At 35.2% G+C, this 17197-nt stretch overlaps 1 protein-coding gene across 9 annotated transcripts in view; it reads left to right on the forward strand.

The window, feature by feature from the left end:
- IRAK4 (interleukin 1 receptor associated kinase 4) overlaps window positions 1–14098 on the forward strand; it is a 69099-nt gene extending 55001 nt beyond the window's left edge. For 7 of the 9 annotated variants that reach the window (XM_074194868.1, XM_074194866.1, XM_074194867.1 and 4 more), the window contains 2 exons: window positions 13581–13739; window positions 13849–14098. In XM_074194868.1, the coding sequence (XP_074050969.1) occupies window positions 13581–13739; window positions 13849–13884 (195 nt within the window). In that variant the 3' untranslated portion in view covers window positions 13885–14098. Of the gene's footprint in view, window positions 1–5609; window positions 8801–13580; window positions 13740–13848 lie in introns of those variants that run through there. The other 2 variants (XM_074194870.1, XM_074194873.1) reach the window with 2 other exon arrangements.
- The last annotated feature ends 3099 nt before the right edge of the window (window positions 14099–17197 follow it).

Raw genomic sequence — 17197 nt, forward strand, 5'->3', positions numbered from 1 at the left:
CATATTCATTTCATCATTTATAATTATTTATGTTATATCAATAGCTTGATAATATTAATTTAAATTCATGTACTATCTACTTTACTTTTTCCCCATCTATTTATTTATTTATTTATTTTTGCAGGGCAATGGGGTTAAGTACTTACCCAAGGTCACACAGCTAGCTAATTATTAAATGTCTGAGGGCAGATTTGAACTCAGGTCCTCCTGACTTCAGGGTCAGTGCTATCCATTATACCCCAAGCTGCCCCTTCACTATCTAATTTGTTCAGTCATTTCTCAGTTGGTAGGCACCCATTTTGATTCCAGTTCTTTGCTACTAAAAAAAAAAGTGCTGCTTTAATTACTTTTGTGCCACCCTTTTAATTTTGATCTTTGGCAGACAGAGAACTACCTCATAGCAACTCCTTTACTTCCCACTTTTTTCTTTTTTTTCTTGAGATTCATGTCTTTTTGTTCCTTCAATGAATTTTGCTGTGATTCTTGTCTAGTTTTATAACTGGACTAATATATAGATTGTTTTAAAACTAGGCTGTTTGGTAGTTGTTCAGTTGTTTCAGTTATGTCTGACTCTTTGTGACCCTATTTGGAGTTTTCTTGGCAAAAATACTGGAGTGGTTTGCTATTTCCTTCTCCATCTCATTTTATGGATGGGGTCTCACTCAAAAATAAGAGGATTGTTCCACAGATATCTCCATAAAGTGATTTTTTTTTACCAAAATGAATTTGATCAGGATGGTAAAAGGAGGAAGGAAAAGAAAAAAGAGCTCTGGGGAAAAAGAGAGCCAGCACTGGTTCAAGGACAGCAGGGTGTCGGAGACAGAGAAGCCAAAGTAGGAGAAGAAATATGCAGGGTCCTTGGGGTGGAATGAGACCCAGAGAAAACTTAAGTAGGGCAGACAGGTGGGCCTGGACACAAACTTAGGCACAGACAGGAGAGGACAATTTGGGCACAAGAAGTCCATGTGAATACTTGAATGGGTATTCTGAACTTACATATGTCACGTTTCCTTTAGCTACTTCAATTGTGCCTTCCTCATAGAGTGCAGCAACCTCACTGACAAGGGCATGCCATGCTGGACAGTCCTGTATCAATGTCTCCTATGCTGGACAATCAATTCTGAAGTTCTTCAATGAGAAGTTCTTCAGGGTGTCTTAGTATAACTTCTTCTGACTCCCTTATGAGCGCTTCCCATGTGTGAGTCCTCTATAATTTTTTGGACAAGCACACAGCTGATATTTTAATGTGTCCAACCTATCTTAGTTTCACTTTCTGTAGTAATGTTGGAATGCTAGGCAGGAGAGGATGGGAATATACTGGATGAGGACAATGGTGTTAGTTTTATATTTTCATTTGGAGATTTTTTTTTTAAGGTCCTGAGTTTTTGCTTTTATTTGTTTCTTTTAGTGCAGTGGGGAGTGCCCAGATCACACTGGGCGGGGGGGGGGGATGCATAGAGAACAAATTCTTTTTTTTAAGGTTTGTTTTTTTTTCTTTTTGCAAGGCAGTGGGGTTAAGTGGCTTGCCCAGCTAGGTAATTATTAAGTGTCTGAGACCGGATTTGAACCCAGGTACTCCTGACTCCAGGGCTGGTGCTTTATCCACTGCGCCACCTAGCCACCCCACAAATTCTTTACTGTAAAGTCGAATTTGGTAATTTATTTAAAGCTATAACTGTCCTACTGTTTACCATATTAAGGAGAAGTTCACTTATTTCATATATTTTCTAATTTTTTTAGGGAATATTGATTTGTGAGGAAAGAACTCCTTTCTATTGATAACCATGATTTTTATGGTTTTTATTATTAATATTGTGTCTGTTATGTTTATAGTTTATATTGAACCAACTTTGCATTTTTGATATGAATAGATCTGGTTATAGTGAATACTCTTTCTAATATATTGTTACTTAGCCTCTTTGCTGATATTTTAGTCAATATTTTTATATCAAGTACCCTTGCTTGAAGATAATTTTTATGGCATTGCTGTCAGTAAAGGAGTATTTAATTCTTATGCTTTTCTGCATTTATTCTGGCATTATTTTTGCTTTACCTAGCACATTTTTGTAAAGGGATTGCAAAATATATATATATAAGATTTCTATTCTTATTCAGCCAGGAAGATATATCATTTATCTTTTTTATTGGATTTACTTGGGTATGAAAGAAACACATCTGTCTAAAATTCACTCCCGGGCCCTATTTTCTTAGATACCTTTATGACTTTCCAAGTTCTGAAGAGACATTTTACTCTCTATTAAAATGTAAACACTTCACTGTTTAGCCCCTTCCAATTGTGCAAGTGTTTTATCTTTCTAGATTTCTCTTGTATCCTTTGTTTATATTCCTAGATCTGATATTTTCATCAGAAAAGGTCCAATTTTCTCCCTTGTAGATTTATACTGAGCTCAACTGTCCAAGTTATTTTTGGTTGTAAGCCTTTATTTTTTGCCATTTGGAAATATATTTTGCCATATCCTGAGATTTTCTCTTCTTTAAAGGAGTTATGGGGGGGCGGAGCCAAGATGGTGACAAGAGAGGATCATCTCTTAGGTGCTCTCTCTTATAACTTATAAACTAAGGACTCTACATTTTTGAGAGACAGAACCCACAGAGGGACCCAGTGAGGCAGTTCTCCAACCCAAGATAGCCTGGAAAAGGGGGAAAGGCTCCGCTCCACAGGGTTGGAGGGGTGGCCCGCCAGAGTGAAGGAACCTCAGCCTCCTGGAGGCAGCCCCAGGGCACTGGGAGCCCCAGCTCACAGCAGTGGGGGCAGTTTCCTGACCTACAACCCGGGAAGCACCAGGCACAATTTGGGGGATCAGCAGGGGACCTCTGCCAAAGTGAGCACGTGAAGCCTAGCCCTCAGGGCACATAGCGGGCAGAGTGGCCGGGCAGCCCAGATCCAGGACTAGAAGCAGGCAGAGCCTGTAAGCAGGAGCCCCCAGGGCATGAGTGCTGAGCCTAGGGAAGGGAGTGGAGAGAGACTGCCGAGCTCTGTCCTCTGTCCCTGGAACAGGACTTTGGGGTTCTGACCGCATTCAGATCCTGATCACAGTTTAAGCCCCCCAGAGAACAGCAGGGCCCCCCTCCCCACCTCAGCCCCGTGGCAGAGGGGGGTGCTTATGGTCATTCATAGACCAGGAGGGAAGATAAAGTCTCACACACTCAAAAGCTCAGGAAGCACCCCAAAACCAGGCACAGGCTAGAGAAATGAGTAAGCAGAGAAAAAAGAGGAACACCATTGAGAAATACTTTGCCTGTGATCCCAAGAAGGATCAAAACACTCAATCTGAAGATGAGGAAGAAAATATATCTCTTTGAAATTTTTTTCAAAATTATTTTAAGTTTGAAATCATTATCTTTTCCATAAAATCCACTTCTTTTCCTAACATCTCAAGGGTACAGTGATCCTCCCAGTCACACTGAGGTAACATCCTCAACTTCTCATTGTCTTTCATCTACCATGTCTAGCCACTTTCCATAGTCTGTAATTTCTACCTACGTAACATGCTTTTTTAATGATCCCATGTGTCCTTACACTGACTGCCCTAACCTATGTAGATCCTTATTATCTCAAACCTGGATTATCCTGCTGGTTGGTTTTCTTGCTTCTCAAGTCTCTCCTCACTATAGTTCATACTCCAGTTCTATTAAATTGGTCTTGCTAAAGCTTCAGAGTCTGGCCTCATGTCCCTATTCATTAAATTCCAGTGGTTACCTATCGATTCCAGGATCCACATATTTATATGAATTCTCTGGCTTCTAATCTTTATAATTTGACCCCTTCAATCTTTTTTACTCTCTCCTATTTCTACCCATACTTTGGATTCTACTGATCTTACTGTTTCTCAAACATTGCTCATTATGACCTGTCTATAAACATTTTTGCTGAATGTTCCTCATTCTTGGAATTCTTTCTCACCTCTCTGCCTTCTGACTTCTCTAAGTTCCTTCAAATTTCACCAAAACTTCCATCTTCAGAAAGAAGTCTTTCCCAGTCACCCTTAATCTTGGTAGCTTGCCCTCTATTGATGATATCCATTTTATCCCATGTACATCCTCTTTATACAAAGTTGTCTGCATGTTGCTTCCCATTAGACTGTAAACTTCTTCAGAGTAGGTTTTTTTGTGGGGTTTTTTTTTTTGCCCTTTTTCGTATCCTAATAAGGATACAATCTGGCAAATGGCAGGTGCTTAATTTATCATCATCTTGATTTGTCTTATTTGTAAATAAGTTATCTGTCTTTTTTTTTACATCATTATAGTATCTTCAGAATTCCACTTATTCCTCTCCCAAAGAGCCATTCTACATAACAATATTCTTTTTAAGTCCAAAAAATTAAAAAAAAGAAGAGGGGGAAAATCTGCACAAGTGAAAAATACATCCTAAAAGTTTGAAAACTTGTAAAATCTCTTCATTTGAGTCATGCTTGATCTATATGGCTTCCTTACATTTCTTTCCATTTCTATATAGAAATCTTTTATGTGCTTTGGAAGGGCAATCCCTGGGTATTTTAAACATTTTTGTAGTTATTTAGAAATTAGTTTCCCTTTCTATGATTGCTTCTTTTATTTTCTTATTATATAGAAATGCTATTGATTTTTGAGTATTTATTTTTGTAGTGTGCAGCTTTACCAAGTCAGGTTATTGCCAATTTTCAGAGATTTAGAGATTGAAGACAGAAAATTTAAGGCCACTGAAACAGAGAAGGAATTTGCAGTTCTCTGGGATGTTAAAACTGCTCAGGATTTTATTATGGGAAAATACAGTTACAAAGTATATTGGCCAGAATTAAAAAGGAAAGCAGTAAGCACCCTGAGGACAGACTAGGTGAACCAGAGAGAGAGAGGGAGAGAGAGAGAGGGATGGAGAGGAGGGGAGGGTGGGAGAGAGGCAGGCAAGCAACTAGCCATGGGGCTTGGCTAACTAGTCCACATGTTGCCGCCCATGGTGCTCCACGTGGATTGAGGAAAAGCCAGAGAAACCCCCATCCTTCTGAATGGGAAACTGGAAGAAGCAAGAGGGTCAAAGGGGTAGCATTTCCTATTAAATACCCTTCTGGGGTAGGTTGGACAGAGCGTGGTACTTGGAGAGTAGTCCTATACTTTGTTTTTATTTTTTTAATTTATTTTTTTATTTTCATCTATTTGTACACGCATTTTTTTTTAGGTTTTTTTTTACAAGGCAAATGGGGTTAAGTGGCTTGCCCAAGGCCACACAGCTAGGTAATTATTAAGTTTCTGAGACTGGATTTGAACCCAGGTACTCCTGACTCCAGGGCCTGTGCTTTATCCACTATGCCACCTAGCCACCCCAGTACATGCATATTTCCAAGTTACAAAATTTCCCTCCACCCTTCCTTCCCAACCCCTTCCCCTCAGTGGGGAACAGTCAAGTTAGCATTTTACATACATATTTTGTTAAGCATATCTACAAATTAGTAATTTTTGGCATGAGGAGTTAGGACTAAGGGAAAGGGATACATAAGAGATAATTTTTATAAAGTGTTCCTCAGATTCGGGAGGGGTGTTTTTTTTATCTGTGTTTTGTTTTGTTTTTCTTCCTCTGGTTGAGAATAATATAGACCATTACCACTCTAATACAGTTGTCCTAGCTCTCTGGATTCTCAAGAGGAGTTGCTTCCATCAAGGTTGTTCATCTCATAATGTTGTTGATGTGTATGTCGTTCTCTTGCCTCTACTCCCTTCACTCAGCATCAGATTCTGTAAGTCATTCATGTTTCTCTAGAGTCTGACCATTTATGGTTTCTTATAGAACAATAATATTCCATAGTTTTCATGTACTATAACTTGTTTAGCCATTCCCCCAATTGTTGGACATCCCCTCAATTTCCAATTCTTTGCTATTACAAAAAGAACTGCTATGAATATTTTGGAAAATGTAGGACTTTAACCACTTTTTACAATTTCTTCTGGATATAGTCCTAGAATTGGAATTGCTGGATCAAAGGGTATGAACAGTTTTATTGCTCTTTGGGCACAGTTCCATATTGCTCTCCAGAAAGGTTGGATCCATTCACGACTTCACCAGCAATGCATCAATGTCCTAATCCTCCCACAACCTCCCCAACATTGATCATCTTCCCTTTTTCTCATCTGGGCTAAATTAATAGGTGTGAGATGGTACCTCATTGGTCTTTTAATTTGCATTTATCTAGTCAATAGTGATTTGGAGCATTTTAAAATATGATTATATATAGCTTTAATTTCTTCATTTAAAAACTGTTCATATCCTTTGACTATTTATCAATTGAGAAATGACTTGTGACCTTATAAATTTGATGCAGTTCTCTATATATTTTAGAGGTGAGACCTTTTTAGAACTCCTGGTTGTGAAGATTATTTCCCAACTTTCTGCTTTTCTTCTAATTTTGGCAGCATTTATTTTATTAGTGCAAAAACTTTTTAATTTAATATAGTCAAAATCATTCATTTTGCAGTTTATTATCTGCTCTAAGTCTTGTTTGGTCATAAATTTAACCCTTTTCCATAGATGAGATAGAGTAGTTTTTTTTGGTCTATTTATCTATGGTATTGCTATTTATGTCTTAATCTTGTATCCACTTTGATCTTATTTTGGTAATAGGTGTGAGATGTGTATCTATGCCTAGTTTCTGCCATACTATTTTACAGTTTTCCCAACAGTTTTTGTCAAATAGTGAGGTTTGGTTTTTTTTTTTTTTTTGTTTGCAAGGCAAGTGGGGTTAAGTGGCTTGCCTAAGACCACACAGCTAGGTAATTACTAAGTGTCTGAGGCTGGATTTGAACTCAGGTACTCCTGACTCCAGGACCGGTGCTCTAGCCACTGTACCACCTAGCTGCCCCAAAATAGTGAGTTTTTATCCCAGAGACTGATGTCTTTGGGTTTGTTGAATAGTAGATTGCTGTAGTCATTTATTGCAGTTTCTTTTGAACCTATCCTAATCCACTGATCCATTATTCTATTTCTTAACCAGTACCAGGTAATTTTGTTGACTGAAGCTTTATGGTATAGTTTTAGATCTGGTAGAGCTAGGCCACCTTCCTTTCCTTTTTTTCCCCCTATCATTTCCCTTGCCTTTTTGTTGCTTCAGATGAATTTTGTTACTATTTTTTCTAGCTCGGTAAAGTATTTGGTAGTTTAATTGGTATGGCACTGAATAATTTAATTTGGGTAGCATTGTAATTTTTATTATATTAGCTCAATTTAACCATGAGCATTTGACATTTTCCCAATATTTAAATGGGACTTTATTTGGGTGAGGAGAGCTTTATAATTGTGTTTATACAGTTTGTCTTGGGAGGTAGATTTCCAAGTAATTAATGCTGTCTACAGTTATTCTAAATGGAATTTTTCTTGTTCTTGGGCTTTGTTGTTCATATATGGAAATGCTGATGATTTATGTGGGTTTATTTTATATCATGCTATTTTGCTGAATTTATTAATTGTTTCAAGGAGTTTTTTTAGATGATTTTCTCAAGTTCTCTAGGTATACCATCTATATCTCTAGATATACCATCATATCATCTGCAAATAGTGAAAGTTTTGCTTCCCCATTGCCAGATGTTTCCTTTATATATTGGATGCTAAGGTATTTGGAGCTCACTCCACTTTGCACCTGCTCCCTTTTTTTTGAGGGGAAACTTTTTATCTCTAAAATGCCTATATGAATGAAATAGAGAAAGAGATCAGTGAATTGGATATGCAACAAAAAAAAAAGCTGGAGAAAGAACAAATTAAACAACCCCATTCTGAAAATCCTGTTTCCTTAAATTTCTTTTTCTTACTGCTACTGCTAGCATGAATAGCTTATAGCTACTGCTATAATGAATAGTAATGGTGATAATGGGCATCCTTGTTTCACCCCTGATTTTATTGGAAATGCTCCAAGTTTATTCCCATTACATATAATATTTGTTGATAGACACTATTTATTAGTTTAAGGAAAACTCCATTTATACCTAAATTTTCTGGTGTTTTTAATAGGAATGGATGTTGTATTTTATCAAAGGCTTTTTCAGCATCTATTAAAATAATCATATGATTTCTGTTGGTTTTATTATTGATATGTTTAATTATGTTGAGTGTTTTCCTAATATTGAACCATCCCTGCCTGCCTGGTATAAATCCAACCTGATCATGGTGTATTATCCTGGTAATAACTTGTTTTAAGATTTTTGCATCAATATTCATTAGGGAGATTGGTCTATAATTTTGTCTGTTGTGCTTCTTCCTGGGCTTTCCTGTATTGTGTAGTCCCACAAAAGGAGCATTCACCTATAGGCGATATATTGCCAGATTCTGTCCACAATACCCTTTGTTCACTTTTTGACTGATGCATCTCCTAAATAGTGCTTTCATCCCTCTCTTCCTGACTCCTTGTGAACATTTAGAAAACATGTTTCTTACTAGTCCTTCTGTTGACATTCTGTTGCTGTATGCATTTTATTCATATTCATTTCTGTTGTTTGGGGTGTTCAATATGCATATAATCTTTTTATTTGTGGTTTTCTTTCAAAAATGAGTCAAACTTTTCTTTATTGTTGACTTGACTGGTTAGGCTCATATTTGCAGGGTAGATCACTCCTGGGTTAGAGTTAGGGAACTCTAGTGCTCTTCCGAACACATTATTCCATTCCATCCTTGTTTTTTCTTGCATTATTCAAATATCTTTTCCTTTATATTTGAAGGTCCTTCTCCTGATGGCTTTCAGCACTTGTTTCTGAAGTGAATTGTAAACAACCATTATATGTCTTGTTATCATGTTTTTTATTATTATTATGATCTGTGGATTCTTTCAATTAAATTTCTTTTTCTATGTTCAAAGTTCCCTATTTTTTTCATTATGGTATTAAGATTTTTTTTGTCTTGTCATGTTCTTCTGAGAGTCCTGTAATCTTTAGGTTATTTCTATGCATTGTCTCTGAGATCTGTATAAGCATATTTTCTTTTAATGTTCATATTTTTTGCTTCACTTCTCTGTATTTACATTTGTTCTTTTTTTTTTGGTGAGACTTGCTGTTGCATATTGCTTATTGTTTTTACTATTTAGGTTATAAATTCTACTCTTCTCATCTTCATTTTTCATTTTAAATCACTCAGAAGCAATATGTTGTGGTGCCATGTTCTCCTAAATTTCCATAGGATCTCATGAAGCATTGGATCAGTTTTATTGTTTGGCAATATCTATTCATAGCGGGGCAACTTTAGGTGGCAAAGTACTGATCACTGAGCCCAAAGTTATATTTGTCTTCCTGAGTTCAGATTTAATTTCAGATACTTGCTTGCTATGTGACCCTGGACAAATAAATTAACCCTACTTGTCTGAGTCTTTCTTCATCTGTAAAATGAGCTTGATGGGGCGGCTAGATGGTACAGTGGATAAAGCACCGGCCCTGGAGTCAGGAGTACCTGGGTTCAAATCCCGTCTCAGACACTTAATAATGACCTAGCTGTGTGGCCTTGGGCAAGCCACTTAACCCATTTGCCTTGCCAAAAAATCCTAAAGAAAAATGAGCTTGAGAAGGAAATGGCAAATCACTCCAGGATTTTTGCTAAGAAAAGCCCAAATGGTATCATGACAAGCATTAGATACAACTGAAAAATGAACAACAAAAATATTTATTGATAGATAATTGAATACATTTTCTAGATTTGTAGGCCATATTTCTGTCTGTGGTCTTTCTGACCCCACTTTCCTGAGCATCTAGTGATCTAGCCTATTCCTTAGTTCTTTGGCCAGGTACCAGCAGTTCAGAGCCTGGTGTTCCTCATACCAACAGTTCACATCTACCTACAAATTGGAGCTTTACAGCATAGATATTTCCAGGTTGAAAGCCTCTTTGCTCCTAAAGGATTGTACTTGATGTAAGCCTGTGTCATTTTCTTGGATGTACTTGGATGGCCTTACCATCATTAAGTGTGGGTGATTGGGAAGGGAAGCTAAGTATCAGTTCTAGATTTTTTTTTTAATGTTGTTTTGAGTTCATGGGTTTCCTAGACCTTAGAAATAGCTGAAGTGATTTTATCTTGGCTGCATAATTTCTCCTTTGAAAAAGTTCAAGAGGTATGGGGATTGGGGAAAATGCCTACTTTTGTTGCTTACTTGATCCAAGAGTCAGGATTTCATTTTTTCATTTTTAATCATTCATCACATCCCTTCACTGTGTCAAAAAATATCAAAGCTTTAACTTCAATGAAAACCAATTATCTAGATGTGCCTCATTGAGTTTGATGTTGTCTACAAGGTCAGTCATTATCAGAGCATTGCTTTTATTAGCCAATTTTAAATATTTTTAAGGTTCTTAAATAGATTGTAAAGTAATAGGATTGATCCATGTTATTTAACAAATATTTGAATACTTGTACATCCTACTCTAGTTGACATTTGACCTAGGCCTTTAATATAAAGCAAGAATTTAATTTGAATAGCATATTTAGAGAATTCCCTCTAGAAGGAGGGAAGAGCCTGAATAAAAACATGTAAATAGGAAATTTTAGGACATATTACATTCATCAGAAGACCTGGTTTTGAGTTCTGACTCTACCAACTAAAGGAACCATTATCCTGAACAGCTTTAAATGGGACCTATCTATTTCATAGCAGTTCTGGGAGGATCAGATGAGAAACTTAAGTGTTTGTAACCATAAAAGCACTGTAAAATGAAAACTTATTATTATAATGTTCACACTTATTAGATGGGTGCAAAGTTTCAGAAACTTAAGAAAAAATAATTTTTTTTTGGTCATAGAATGGCAGATGGGAACATACTTCTCTCCTCCCTTTACCACTGCTCCCTTTTCAACCAGATTATCCGTTCCTTTCCTCTTCTGTAGTTTGTGCTAATGGCTTGTAGAAAGTATAATACAAATGAAAACTGGTGCCAAACAAAAAGATTTATTACTTCTCCATTTCTCCCCTCTCTTCTGTCAGAGGGTCTGTGTGGGGAAAGGAATCAAGAACACAGCTGTAATGCTAGAGTTCTCTAAAATCAGATTTATTTTGGAATAAAATGAGGCACTTATAAGTCATTGAACATTTAAGGAAAAGAATTTTACTTTGCCCTAATGCAGCAAGGGTAAGCACCAAGATTAGAATGACTGACTTCCAACTCATTAGGAATGGCACCTCAATGGAAGGCCTAGATTCTATGCGGCAAGGACTTTTTAATGCCCCCAGTATTCTACTTTCTACAAGCCATTAGCACAAACTACAGATTAGGAAACTATCAGAAAAGCCAGGACCAATCATGTCTATAAGCAGTGTCTTCTTTAAGATAAAGCCACCCATATTTTGGGTGGGAGAAAAGCCGTACCAGGGAATAATAATAACAACAATAATAAAATAATAATAATAATGTTGTCCTTCATTTTCAAAGACCTTGACATCAGGGAGGGGATGCCATGAATTGGGTTTTAGTGAAGGAGTACTGTGCTGAGTCACCAACCTCATTTTCTCCTTCAGAGCCATCTGGCTCCAGTGGCCAGATATGAATCAGGAGATGGCCCTGTATGTGAAGCAACCAGGGTAAAGTGACTTTCCCACAGTCACATAGCTAGTAGGTGTCTGAGACCAGATTTGAACTCAGGTCCTCCTGGTTTGAGAGCCAGTGCTCTACCCATTGTACCATCTTGCACAGTCCGTCAAAGGGAGCCAAATTCAGAACTTTATCAGGTAGCAGATTTCACTGTCTTAAGTTCCTATCTGTGCTTACAGCTCTGTTTGTGATGCACTGATAATATGGGCATAACTGTTTGTCATAAATGTAAATTCCTAAAATTACATTCCCTATAATATAGGAAAGATATATTTTATGAAATTGTATTCATGTTTTTTAAGTATAATATTAATTATAAAAATATAATTAAAAGAAAAAATGCATTTTACTTGAATTCCATTTATTTTTGAGGGCTTTTGAAGCCTACAGGATTTCTATTCCTATAGAGGCTACATTAATTATTCACTTAACTTCAAAACCTTAAAAAAATCCTGTTAAAAAATTATAGGCAATATGAAATTTATGTATTTTTAAAAAATGATTTACAAAACTTAAATGGTCTTTTAAGACCATGTGAAGATATGGCCTATCTTATTACCAAGGCTTACTCATGCATATACTAGTGATTCTATTCCATCCCATTCTTTCTGCCACCCTTACTCTCATTAATTTTCAGTTTTTCCCTAGCTGATTATTTCCTTAAGAGCTATAAACATGTCCATATCTCCTGCATCTTCAAAAAACTTTGTGATTCATTCATCCATCTCTGCTAGCTATAGCTCTCGTGTCCTATTTTAGCCATGTATAACTTCCTCTTTTCTTATGCTCCCTCTGCTTCTGACCACTTCATTCAACTAAAACTGCTGAGTTACCAGTGGTAATTACCAAATCTCAATTATTTTTTCCTCAGCCCTCTTCCTTCTGAATGGACACTGTCCATCACTCCATTTTGGTAACACTCTTTTTTTCTAAATTTTTGTGATTATTCTCTTCTGTTTCTTCCACCTGACCACTTTTGCGCAGTCTTCATCTAGGACACACTCACTTTCTGTGTGCACAAGTTTCTCTCCAGGAATCTCTTCTCTTATTCTTCTTCGTTTGGTGTTCTTTTCAGCTGCTGTGGACTCAGTAAGCATTTATGCTGATGATTCTCACATCTACATAATCCATCCCTAACTTTTCTGCTAAGTTCCAATTTTGCACCTCAACTTGCACATATTGAACTGAATTTCACAGAAACATAATTCAATGTGTCTGAATCTGAATTCATCTTCTCCCCCCAATTCCTCCCATTTTTCTGACTTTCCTATCAATATAGAGGTATCATCCTTCCAGTCATCACATTATTACCCCTTGTCTGGAGTACAGCCAGACTTTCTATACTCATCTGTCATATTAATCTTTTTTTTTTTCAAGGCAAACGGGGTTAAGTGGCTTGCCCAAGGCCACACAGCTAGGTAATTATTAAGTGTCCAAGGCCGGATTTGAACTCAGGTACTCCTGACTCCAGGGCCGGTGCTCTTATCCACTGTACTACCTAGCCACCCTTGTCATATTAATCTTCCCAAGACTCCCTATTCAGTAAATCCAGAGGCTAACACTTCTGAAATCAAAGTGAAATATTTGTCTTTTAACACCTTTCATAACCTGGACCCTCTAATATTCCCCCTTCCTTCTCTTCACTTTGCTATCCATCTATGCCTGGAATTCTCTCCATTCTCACCTCTGCCTCTTGGCTTCCCTGGTTTCCTTCGGTTATCCCATTAAAAATCTTACTTTCCTACAGGAATCCTTTCCCTAGACTCCTTAATAAAAATGCCTTCTTGCTTTTAATTTTCTTCAATTTATCCTGGTTAGCATGTAGATGTTGTTTGCATTCTGTCTCACATTAGACTATGAGATCCTTGAGAGCAGGAACTGTTTTTGCTTTTCTTTATAGCCCTTACACTTAAGAGTACAATGCCTTATACATAGCAGATCCTTAACAAATGACTGTTGACTTAATTAACTCTGCATTTTAGTAACTCTTTACCTCTTTATTGGATATTTTAAACTAAATTTTATTATTAATTTCAAAGCTAGATATCAAAGAGGAAATTGAAGATGAAGAAAAACATATTGAAGATTATATTGATGCAAAAATGAATGATGTGGATTTCACTTCTGTTGAAAATATGTATTCTATTGCTAGCCTTTGTCTTCATGAAAAGAAAAATAAGAGACCTGACATTGAGATGGTATTTTGATATTTTTTATTTAAATATAAAAATGTGTGTATTAAGTATATATTATACATATGCACACACATTGTGAATTTAACTACTTAACTTCATTTTATTTTTGCAGGTAAAACAGAACCTCCAAGAGATGACATCATCCTGATTTCCTAAGTTTTTATTAAGATACCATCTAAATTAGTCATAGAGATTGGTTTTCTGGTTTGTCAGCTGAGAAAAAAAAATTTTTAACCTTTAAAGTTTGGAATGTCATCCTCTGCATAGAACCTGTATTTTTGAATTTAAACTTATTAAAAAATTTCCCTTGCTTCATAATCTAGCTAAGTTGTAGTCAGATTGTGAGGCTGCACCAATTTGCATAGCTCTCTTTTAGGAACAATTTTATTATCCTAATGTGACTGAATATTTATAAGATAACTTTTGTTTTACCAGTATATTCACTAGTATATCAAAAAGACCCTTGATATTATAGTATTTTTTCTTCTGCCATATAGTATAAATCTTTTTTTTAGTAAATATGCTTCAAGAAATAATTTTAATAATTTTCTTCTGTAATTAGAATAGAATGTTACTTTTTAAATCAATTTTTTTACATTTTTCTCCCTCCCTCCCTTCCCTCTCCCCACCCCAACAGAAAGCAATATAATAAAGAGTCTACATCTATAACCATGCTAAACATAGATCCATATTATTCATGTTATGAAAGAAAAATCACATCCAGACAGAAAAGAAAAAAAGTGAAGAGAAAAAAGTGACATAATTCATAGAAACTTTTTCAAAAAATAATTGAAGATAGTAAACTTCGGTCTACATTTAAACTCCACAGTTCCTTCTCTGGATATGGATAGTATTCTCCATCACAAATCTTTTAATACTGTTTTGATTATTGTATTACAGAAATGATCAAGTCCATCATAGTTCATTTCCCTCAGCATCAGTTCATGAAAGTCTTTCATGCTATTCTAAAGTCTGGTCCCTCATGGTTTCTTATAGATCAACAGTGTTCCATCACATTCATATACCACAGTTTGTTCAGCTGTTTCCCAGTTGATGGGTGTCCTTTCAATTTCCAATTCTTTGCCCTTACAAAAACAGTTGTTAGAAATATTTTTGTACATGTGGGTTTTTTAATTCTTTCTTATGATCTCTTTTGGGATCAAAGGGTATGTATAGTGTTATTGCTCTCTGGGCATAAGAATGGTTACTTTTTAAAATTGTTGTTGTTGTGATAGAAATTAAGATAGAAGCCCATAGTTCCAAGAATATTCAATTTATTGGTAAAGCTAGCAATTATCAATAAAAGAGATGTAGACTCCTTATTCAAAAGACCATGACATAGGGCTTAGAAGCCTTAATATGGTTTGGGGAAATAATAGACAACACAAAACAAGAATCATAAAACTGGTTACAGAATCTTAAGTATCACAGATTATGAAAAACAGTATAATTGGATGGATGGTAGGAATGAAGGACTAGCAACAGTCCCTTCCACTCTGTTGCTCATTATTGCAAGGATAACAGTACAGACTTTCCTGAAGGACAGTCCATATTGTAAAGATAATAAACTTCCTGGTGTCTACCTTGTAAGTGAGATAGCATCTCCCTTAATTGTACATAGGCAGTAAGATATGATATATTTCTTTGAATTGAGGTATATTATGGGACAATTTAATTAAGAGAGAAAAGCTGAACTTCTGAACTTAATTCAGAGAAAAAGAAACAGGGGAATTTTATAACATTGGGGATAATGCAGAATAAAATCAATTACAAAATGGAGTCAGAATCAATTTGATTTTCTCACTATGAATTGATTCAACCCATTCTGGAAAGCAGTTTTGAATTAACTATGCTAAGAAAGTAACCCTCCCAAGATATATAACCTAGGGAGATTAAAAGACAGAATGTGAAATTTCATATATACCAGAATAAGTATGGTTGCCCTTTTTGAGGGAGCAAAAAACTATCATTCACTGAGGAACAACTAAACAAATTTTGATCTTAAATGTAGTTATATTGCGTAGAAAGAAGCAAATATAAAGAAATAAGAAAAGTATGGGAAGATATGAGAAATAATTTAGTGAAAACAAGAACTAAGAAAACAATACACAAAATGACTACAACAAAACTAAAAGGACAATGGGAACAAAAATGAATACTTGATAATTACAATGAACAAACTTGCCTCCAAAGAAGATATGAGAAAATTCAACTCCCTTTTTTGCAGAAGAAAAAACTGAGATACTCTGGGTGGACAGCATTGCTACAATATTGATGTTTCAGTTTGTTTTGGTGAAATGCTGCATATATATATATATATATACATATATATTTGGTTACAAGAGATGGATGGTTATCAGTAGGGTTATATTTGTAAATGAAAGTGATTAAAATATATATTATCAGTAAAAATCCATTTAAAATCATTTGTTGATATTTTAATCATTTAAAAGGTACTTAAAGCATCTATGAAACAGGATTTAAAGATCAGCATCTAAACAGGTTTAGAAATATGTTTACAAAGGAATGCTGAAGTTCTGGCATAGCCATTCAGTAGCATATTCAGAACCAAGACTATATCCAGGCATAGCTTAGAAAGCAGGATGTACTGACATTCTGTTTTGTACATGCCTTGAGTTGAGGCACTGTTAAAATAACCATACCTAGAAACTAAAATATAGTCATTCAAATTATCTTTTTAATATCAAGTACTCAAGGAGAAAAACAATTTTAATTAAAATGGGAAAATGAAAAGTCATAGTCATAAATATTAATTTATCCTAGAATTAGGATCAATAGGAACCCAGTTATTTTGAAATATTAGGTGATATTAAGGTGATAGCAACTTTAAAATAAAATACAATATAAATTTTATTCCCTAAAATAAGCTTAATACTCAATCTTATCTATGGTTCTGTTTAGCTTCTATAAGTAGAAATCAAACCTTCTTGGAATTCATAACAGACAACTTATTTTAGCAATATTGTATATTTTTGTGAATATTCCCTTAACATTTAAATTACACTGTACTATATTTTTATATTAGACTGTTCTCTACCTAATTTTACTAAATATTTACCTATAAACAACATATTAAAAATAAGACAAAAATATAATTCCAAAATGTACATTATACATATATTGTACTAAAACTATTATATACATTATAAAATATACAAATAAATTCAAGGAAAAGATATAGATAAAAATACTTAAAATAGTTTTTATTTTATACTTTATATACTTACAGCACAAGAAACTCCTGAGTAATGTTGATGGTGGTAGACTTCTAAATATAAGTATTAGTAATTAATAGTTTAGTTGATCATTGGAATTCTAGTCAAACAGAGGAGTGTTTTTAGATACCTGTTTCTCTGTGTGGATATTCCCTATATACAAGGAAGATTTTTGATTTTTTAAATATTTGATTTTAATTAAACAGAAAATTGATGATATAAATA

The sequence above is a fragment of the Macrotis lagotis genome, chromosome 7 (genome assembly GCF_037893015.1).
Source record: "Macrotis lagotis isolate mMagLag1 chromosome 7, bilby.v1.9.chrom.fasta, whole genome shotgun sequence".
Classification (NCBI taxonomy): domain Eukaryota; kingdom Metazoa; phylum Chordata; class Mammalia; order Peramelemorphia; family Peramelidae; genus Macrotis; species Macrotis lagotis.